The 9,253-nt window shown below is 37.8% G+C and overlaps 1 protein-coding gene across 1 annotated transcript; it reads right to left on the bottom strand.

The window, feature by feature from the left end:
• Positions 1 to 4,770: 4,770 nt before the first annotated feature.
• On the bottom strand, positions 4,771 to 9,008 carry YAE1 (YAE1 maturation factor of ABCE1). Its single transcript, XM_033088904.1, has 3 exons — positions 8,816 to 9,008; positions 7,310 to 7,431; positions 4,771 to 5,715 (listed from the first exon to the last, which is right to left on the bottom strand). The coding sequence occupies exons 1-3, from the start codon at positions 8,942 to 8,944 to the stop codon at positions 5,301 to 5,303; spliced, it is 666 nt and encodes a 221-aa protein (XP_032944795.1). The 5' UTR covers positions 8,945 to 9,008; the 3' UTR covers positions 4,771 to 5,300.
• Between the last annotated feature and the right edge of the window lie 245 nt (positions 9,009 to 9,253).

Below are 9,253 nucleotides of genomic sequence, written 5' to 3'. Positions count from 1 at the left end.
AACTCCATGGCAGTACTTTCTAGTACAGCTGATGGAGTGAAAATTTATGGTTAGTTTTTAACAGGTAAATTATCATTGAAGGTTCCCAAGGATAATGTGATGTTTCACGGTATAGTTTATAATCACAAATTAGAGTCCCTGGTTATTTTAAGATCTGGTTTTGGAAGAAAGGTGTTCTGCAATATTTCCAGTAAAAAAAAAAAAAAAAAGAAAGAAAGATATTTCATTTTCAGGTTACTTACATTATATCCTCATTTTAGTCCAGTGTCACTTGATTGGCAAGGACTGTCAGTACTAGCGTTGTCAAATTACTCTTATTTTATTATTACAAGGGATTTGGCAAATCTTTTATGTTTTATGTTTAAAAATTCCTTACAGAACCATGTACTTATTTTATAAATAACTAAGCAATATTACATAATGGTGACTATGCAATTCATAAAGAAACAGTAGCTGGAATGAGTTGTATTGGATGTGAGGAAAACTTATTTGTATATTTGTTGACTAAAAAAAGAAGGGCTGTGACATACTTGATAGGTGAACAAAGTAAGTTGTTGCCTTTCCATATCTTTAAATTCTGAGATGTTTGCGTGTGTGTGAGATACAGAAATTTATATACATATATGAGATTGAGATTGTTTTTTAAAGAGTTTAGGTATAGTCCTGCCTGACAAAGTATAGGTGCTTTAAGCACGTGAAATTATAATTTTATAATCACTTCTGATTAAAGGATGTATGCTTTGAATTCTAGGTGCATATTTTTAGGCCTCAGGGATTTGGAGAATAAAAGATGCTTTTTTTCTTGTGAACGAGTTTCCTGATGGTCAGTTACTTTGATTTATAAAAATTCTCAGCCTAGAATTTAAAAAAATGGGGGACACCCTAATTTATTGAGTTTTGGGCATACCTCAGAAAACTCTCCCCACTCTCCCCACTCACCCAAATGATTGTTAGGCATAACTTTAGGGATAATCATCAGCTTATTGTCCATGTGACCAGGAAGACTAAGCAGAGTTACATATCAGGATGCATCAGCACCACCCAGTGGCCTTAAACTAATCTAACAGCTTTTCGGAAACAGGATCCAGAACCCCAGGACTGCTTTGCATGCATGAAAGCACCGGGGTTCAACTTTTGCAGAGTTGAATCCATTGTTCTCAGTTCTGATCTTACTTTGTTACTCTACTTTCTGGAAAGATAAGACTATATGTTTCAGGGCAAGAAAATGGAGTTTGGAGTATCTTAAGGACTCGGCTCTTTTTCGCAGATCTGTAGCAATACATACTACATTTTTAAGTAGTAGGCTAACACCGTTTTTGAAAGTAGGAATTTAGGAAAGCTAAAGAAATCATCACAAATGAGTGATACAAATTATCCTCTCCACCAGGAGTGTAGAAAGTCTAAGGAGTCCAAGGGGAATTTAGTTTCTATATAAGCCAAACAGACTTTTCTATACCACTTCCTGGATGACAAAGATTCTCTCCTCCCAGCAAGGAATGTTATTTCTCTTCTAGGTGTGCAGCAAACAAACTTCTGGTAAATTTTTTGTTCCTAGTAGCTGCTGATTGCTATGCACATCGTATTATAGAAAGATACTTGTTGGCTGGGTCAGATTTGAAAAATGCAGCAAAGTAGAAATTAACAGCAAGGGGGATATATAGTTCCTAGTCTCTCTGCTAAGCAGTCACCACTACTGTTGTCATGTTGTGTGCCTCTGTCCTCAGCAAACCCTGGAGCTAGGTTTGCCGTGGCTCAAATCCCAACCGGGCCATTTAGTAGCTGGGAAATATACAAGTTAGTTTTCTCGGTGCCAGGGTTTCCTGATCTCTAGGATGGGGATAATTCAGTTCCACTGCATAAGGTCATTATAAGGATTAAACATATTAACATATGTAAAGTTTTCAGAATAGTGCCTGTATGTGTTAGCTAGTATTACTTTTCCATGCCTCTATTCCCTCCAACTCCTTCTTACTGTTATTATACTACGCACCAGGCATCCTGCTAGAAACTAATATTTTTGTGTCCTTCCAGATTTTTTTTATAGTTTTCCTGTCCTTTATTAGCTGAAACCATACTATAAATATAATTTTGTATCTTTAGAAATTATATTGTAGTATTATTTGTTCACTAGTGCAATTTTTAATGATAGGTTAAGTATTATTGTCTATTACAATTTAGCCTGGTACTAGATGACAAAATTTATATACCTGGATTTTTATTGCCATGCAAAACAAAAAGGAACATTTTAAAAAAGGCAAACACAAAATTTTTCTAAAAACAAAAGAATATAACATGATGTATTTTGGAATCTTAAATTTCTGGTTTTATTTACATTTTGGCTAGTAGATTCATTTACTTTTTTTCTAAGCACCACCATGCATCTATGTACAGGGTCTATGCTCATGATGTTAACAATGAATAAGGCACTTTCTTGAAAAAAATTGAAGTTTGAGATACTCAAAATGATGCAGAGGGAACAGTGGGAAAAGCAACTAATTCTGCCTGAGAAAGTTGAAATCTGAGCTGGTATTGAAGGATAAGTACGACTTTTCTAGGAAGGCTGTGGAATAAAGTATTCTGGGCAGAAGAGTCAGGGATGAGTAAAATTAGAAGTTGAGAATTATCTATAAAACATTGTAGTAGTAGCATCCGTAAAGTATTGTGTGCAAGGGGGAGGAGGAGGCAGGATGGGCGATCCGGTAGACAGTGCTACTTGGGCCCAGAAAAACTCAAGTGTGTAATTTATCCAGTAGAAGTAAGTAGTGATAGGTAGAATAAAAAGTGGTGCTGCAGAAGGAGGGATTATGAAAGTAGGGATGGTTCATCATGTCCAATGATGGACTGAAAACAAGCCAGGGGCAATTGTGTGGCTTTAGCCCTCAGGGACCTTAGCCAAAAGCAGATTGAAGCTGAGGGGTGAATGGGCAGAAAGCAATTTGAGACAGTGACAACAGACTCCTCTTCCAGTAAGTTTGCTGAGAAAAGGCAGTAAATGAGAGCAGAAGCAAAAAAGGCAACATGCTGGGGTGGTATCTTAATGATGGAGATTTGAAAATTTCTGGAGAGCAAGAAGTCTGACTGGTAGTTTATTAACACAACATATTTACTTCATCCATTGGCCTGAAATTAAGAATAAGGTTTAAAAAATAAGTTATACCCTATTCCTATATATCTACATACTTTCTGTCTCCATATTTATGTATTCCTCTGTATCTCAGACTAGAACACAAAGCTTTAATTTTCGTTTGAAGATGGGTGAGAATCACAACTTCGACTTGGTGCAAGGTTTTTATTTTGCTTTACCAGAGAAGCAGTTAATATGCAGTGCTAGGGATACCAAGGAGATAAGGATGAATTCAGCTGCCCACTTCCTGTTTATCACAAAAATTTTGGTGGCCTCAGCAGCTCTAGCAACTGAAATGTCAGAAAAGCATAGTATTGTAGGCTTCTCCACTCTCACCTTTAGAAAAAAAAGAAAAATGCCAGATACATCGGCATCTAGAAACAATGTATTTCAGGTGAGATTTCGGTTTTTAAGGAAGCTGAATCCCTCAGACGTAATGACTGTCCTAGGCCTTGAAACTCTGGCTGTGCCTGCTCTGGGGTGATCCTGCCTTACATTTATGCTTATGTAGGGCCTTTTCCTGGCAAGACTTGGCAGGCCCTACAGCATGTAAGGCAAGGTAAAAGACATAAGGTGAGTGGGTTTCTTTCCCTCACCCTTGTTGGTTCTGGCAGACCCATGTTCCTGGAGCACAGGTGTGAGCATACCATTCATATTCCTCTGTAGTCCAGGAACTTCTGTATTTTGTAAAAGGCAAAGCAAATGTTAAGAGATGTTTTCAACCCGACAGCCTCATCAACTCAGCTAATTCTCTTGCCTTCTTTTTCTATGACCATCTACATGAAAACACCGTATTTCTAATGGTGGCATGGGGTTACTTTCAGGGAATCTTAGAGTGAGCCCCGATAAAATCTCAAGACTTGCTGCACTCATGAAATTTTTTACACAGTGTGACTTTCTTGAGATGTATCATTAGAATGGACAAGGCAACACAAAGACTTAATAAAGACTGCTTATAATATTCCATGAGGATGGGATTTTTCCTGTACACATACATGTGAAAAAAGATTAAAAATTAGTTTATCTAGAGAGAAACTTTTAAAAAAATCCAGCTGTCAAATGTGACTTGGTTTTCAGCATGTTTTAGTAAACCCTGAATCACTGTCTAGTCTTTCGATTTCAAATTTGTTTCAATTCCTTAATGTTCTGTGAACTTTGAGGAAGTTGTTAAGATCACAGTACTACATTTACTCAATCCCTTGAAAGACTCTTTATCAGATTCTCTCATTGTCTCAGTATGGCCTTTTAGATGGTAGATATAAATATTGGTGAAAACTAATTAAGGCTATCAATGAGGGGTGATTATTTGGGTGCCTCTGACGTCAGGCACTTCACATAAATTTGTTTCAGGCAAAAAAGTGATGTAAAATCTCTTCCTGATCTTATATGCTTAGGTCCTAGAGCAAAGGTTTGATTATAATTTTATCTATGCCAGACTAAGAATACAGGTCAGTGGTTTTAGTGTCTTATTCCTATGTGAACATGAAACAAAACTACAGTTTAGATATAACAATTTGGCAAATTGTTAGGCAACACTACTAACTCCTTAATACTTGTAAAAACTAAGTAGATTAAAAATGAAATGTACTTTCTGTATTTTTCAAGGAATTGTTTTTACTTTTAATTAACAAGAAACTGAAACAAATATTTGTATTTTTAGTGTTTTTAATGATCAGTATAAACATTTTTCGGTTTCTTACATTTACAACCTCATATTTTCAAAATATGTCTTCATATATGTTTTATATGTGTGTGTGTGTATTTACAATATTAGCCATTAGGTTATTTTTACTAACTCTGGTCTGATTAGCTGGTGATGAGATCCTAACCACCTGTGGTGACAGAGCAAGAAAGTAGGGTTAGGTCCTTATGAAATGTTTGATTTGTGTTTACTTTTGCTAGTGAGTCTGAAAATGCTTGGTTTGGATCAGAAATTTGAAAATGACAATACAACGAGAATTTCTGAGCGTATCTTAAACTACACAAAAATTATCAGTGACAGAGAAAAAAGACTTATGTTACATTTAATAGTGTTAATTTTGAAGACATTTCAAACTTCCATGAAGGATAGTGAAGTGTTCAATGTAGACACCAGTACAAATTTTGGTAAGCTTATTAAGAAACAAAACACTCTAAGAAATGTTCTGAACGTTATTTTCATTAGGAAAGTGAACTTTTACAGCTGTTTGAGGTGCTGTAATATGTCTACTGACACTCCCAGCTGTTTTACTAAGCTGGCTGTTTGCTCTAAGATCCAGGAGAGACTTGGGTTTTCAGAACGTGTGTGCTCCCGACCACATTGTGAAGATGAACAGTCAAGGCTCTTGTTACATTTTTTGTTCAACTCAGCATTATTTTCACAGAGTCTTTCATCTTTAGCTTTATCACTCTCTTTCTCAGCTGGAACTACATGACAAAGGTCCATATCCTGAATGGAGTCCAATAAATCTACAACATGGGGCTGTGGGGTAACTGATTTCAGATGTTTGAGAACACACTCTTCACACTGGCCAACTGCATCCAGAAGATTATTTATTTTACCGATCAAAGTCGAACTGTTATCATGAAGGTGACACCAGGAGAGCAAAGCACTGAATGAAAATATAAACAAGAGTTAAATAGGAAAAAAATGAAATAATCACAGGCTTTTAGATTTTTTGATACTAAGCCCTATATGTTTCTTTTCTAGATAACAGCATGCAAAACTGAATTAATAATAATGCAAGTCAAAATCAGGAAAGTAACAATGGTAAAAACAGGATTTAAATATATATATATAAGGATATTATCTTTCAATAGAAATTAAACAATTGGACTCAATCACATAAACTGTTTATAATTCATAACCCCTCCTTCACATCTACTTTTCCTCATTTTAGATTTTCCCGTTTATGACTGTGTAGCTCCTGCTGATAAGGGATACAACTTAGAGAAAGATACACCAGTTTCCCCTTTAAGGATATCAAACAACTTCTAAACTAGTGAGTCTCAATCTTGGATGCACATTAGAATCATCCGGGGAGCTTTTAAAACTATCAAGGTCCGAGTCACACCCCAGACCAATGAAATCAGAATCTCTAGAGGTATTATTTTTTAAAACGTCCTAGCTAATATCAAGGTGCAGCCAAGGTTGAAAGCCATTGTTCTAATCACATACAGCATTTGCTTGCCATTAAAACTGAAGCTTAGAAAAAAAATTTTGAGGCAACTTCACTTTCCCAACTTTGTTACAAACAGACTGTTTGCTGAGCTAACCATTTTCTTGAAGAAGGTTGGAATTCTTCTAGTCCTAATAAATATTTTTCTTTACTTTTCTAGTACAGACAGCACTTTTGATTTTTGGTATTTTAGATTGTTCAGATAACCATGACATAAAATGGTTGTTAAAAATAATGATGTTTTAAAAATGGAATCAATTGATATAAAGATTTAGCGATAAACTTTCTAAGATTATAAAAGATTAACTTGATGTGAAGATGAACACTTGATCATTTTCCTACTGTAGTAAACTACAAATTCTGATTCCTGAGCATTGAATTTTCTAAAACCTTAAACAGTCATTAGTTTTTTTGTTTTGATGATTTTTATTTTTTACCCTTTCACAAACCATAATTCCTTGCAGCATCTTCTCTATCAAGGTCGGTTTAAAAGGTGTAATGTATCAAAGAGGACAACCCTGTCACGCTTCTCGCTCCATATGCCATTATTACTATGGGGTCTTGACAGGTGTTCAATGTTCAGGACTAAGGGAAATGGTATCATTTTTCTCTATATACCAGCCGTAATTTTTGTCATGTACTTCTAGTCTAGAAGTCTGTAATACTGCGTTCTGTCACATGTGCAAGACTAAAAGCTTTATTCAAAACCTGAAAATCTTTTAAATTACTTTGATATATAGATTGGTGGTAGTTCAGGTTGCAAAAAATACACACCTTTCTATCATTGCTTTGCCATAAAGGACAACACCTGGATCACTTATTAAAGTGGATAAACCCACAATTTTGACTTTTTGAAGGCATTATCATTCTATGTTCTGTAGCACTCGTGTGGATTTAACACTAGGAAAAGCATTTTAACACTTTATTTTTACACATTACTTTTATAAAAATCCTCCAGTAGTACTGAGGTTAAAATGATTCAGCATTTAAGTTTAAGGTAAGTTAAAGGCAAGTTTTAAAAAATTACCTCAAAGTTCCTCTGAGTTGTCCATAGTTTATAATGACTTCTGCACCTTCTTTATAACCTTGATTGAAGCCTTGTTGCAGAGTAACTGCTTTGCCAGCCTCTAGTCCATCTCTATAACCTTCCTAAAAATAAGTAATGAAGAATTGCAGCTGTAACTAACATCAAGTGAACAACTGTAGATTTCCCCTGAAAGTCATAGAACCAATTTAGAAAATTGATGAAATAAGACTTTCCTGTGTATATTTAACATAAGGTTCTATAACATATGGCACAGCCACACAAAGTAGGCTATGCTCATAAAAACGTATTATTGGTTTATCTCGTTTTTGAAGTCTAGACTTATTTGCTACACTTTAAAAAGTACTAATTCTTATACAGTTTTTAAAAAATCCTGTGTTAGCAATGGCATCACAGAAAAGATACACAGAAAGAAGAATTATGTGTCTGGCCCCTTGGCAACTGATAGGATTGGTGTGGGAGGGTGAGGAGGCTGAGCAGTAAGTAGAGTTATTGAAAGTCTTGAATAATTAACTGGAGTAGAGGAAGAGGAAACTGGTTTAGCAAAAGGAAAAAGACAAGTCTGGTTTTAGAAATTTTGCTTGATACCTAAATTCAATCAAAGTACAAATTTTCTGTGGGCAGGGGTTTTGTCCTGCACCTCCTCTGGTGCCACAGCACTCAAAAGATGCTCAATAACAGATGTCCCCGCCTCATATAAAGTATTCCTGAAACTGACAACATGGTTGTTGGGCTAAACAAATACTATTTTAGTGAAACATTAAACAAAAGCAGATTTACGGGCAATTTAATTAATTGTTGGCAAGGATATTAAGTAGAAGTGGACCTCACTATTTGGTCCTGACTCTGGAATGCTCCACCTAGAAATTGGGTGTGTGGTATTGAGCTCAGTCTTATTGAATAGTTAGACAAATTAGAAATGGACAAATCACACCTAAGAAATAAAAAAAGAAATTAACTTTAATATTTCCTCACTTAGCCACCGGTATTCCGTATTAACTTTCCCTCATTGCCCTTCGACAACATTCTTATGTTCACTTTTTCCGTACAGATTAATACCGGCTCTAACTTTCGGCTCCTCATCCATTCGAGCAACCCGTGTAAACTGTGTACATATCCTCTGACAGCCATAATTAGTACAGTCAGTTTATATATTATACACTTCTCCTCCACCCCCTTTCTCTGTGGTCCTCATTAAACTGTAATCTGTTCAACGTTTAGATAGTTTATTTTGGTCGGACCCAGCGTCTAACGCACCCCACAGACCATCGCGGAACGCTCCCTGTGGTTTCACACGCTTTCAAGTAACCCCTTGGGAAATCCTAGCAGGACGCGGGCGGACCGTGTAAGCGGTAGGAAGGGCAGCGCCTGGCCGGGCCGGGACCACTCTGGCCTCTAATGTCCGGAACCAGCTTCTTCACAACTTCGCGCCCCTCTCCCCACGACCCAGCAGATCAAGGGATCCCCGCGCCCTCCACACAGTTTTACTTTGACGCGTCTCTGCATGTGGCTCCGCCATTCCCGCTGCACCAGGAGCGACTCGTCCGCTTCCTCATCAAACACTTCGCCCTGTTCTCCTTGATCGCCCACGAAAGTTGCGGCTTGAACCCACGACATCACCGAGGCAACCACAAGGCCGCTGAGCGCAGGAAACGCCCGCAACTCCTTCCGGTCTGAGGGGCGGGGCGACGTCTGCGAGTCGGGCTCGCGGGGCGGCTGCGCGTGCGCGTGCGCGTGCGCGACGGGGGCGGTCTCCGGTGGGTCCGGCGTGCCGCCCGCGCTTTCCGCTCCCTGGTGGTGTCAGCCTCCCTCGGTTGACTCAAAATGTTGGCGGATTCCTGTGGTGGGCGAGGCGGATTCTTTCCTCGCTGGGCCCGCCGACCTTGACCTCTGCGGGTCAAGACAGCCTGAACCCTTTGCGAACAC

This window comes from Rhinolophus ferrumequinum, chromosome 20, assembly GCF_004115265.2.
Source record: "Rhinolophus ferrumequinum isolate MPI-CBG mRhiFer1 chromosome 20, mRhiFer1_v1.p, whole genome shotgun sequence".
NCBI lineage: Eukaryota > Metazoa > Chordata > Mammalia > Chiroptera > Rhinolophidae > Rhinolophus > Rhinolophus ferrumequinum.
The sequence above is the reverse complement of the archived record's forward strand: the minus strand, read 5'-3'. Positions and strand labels throughout refer to the sequence as shown.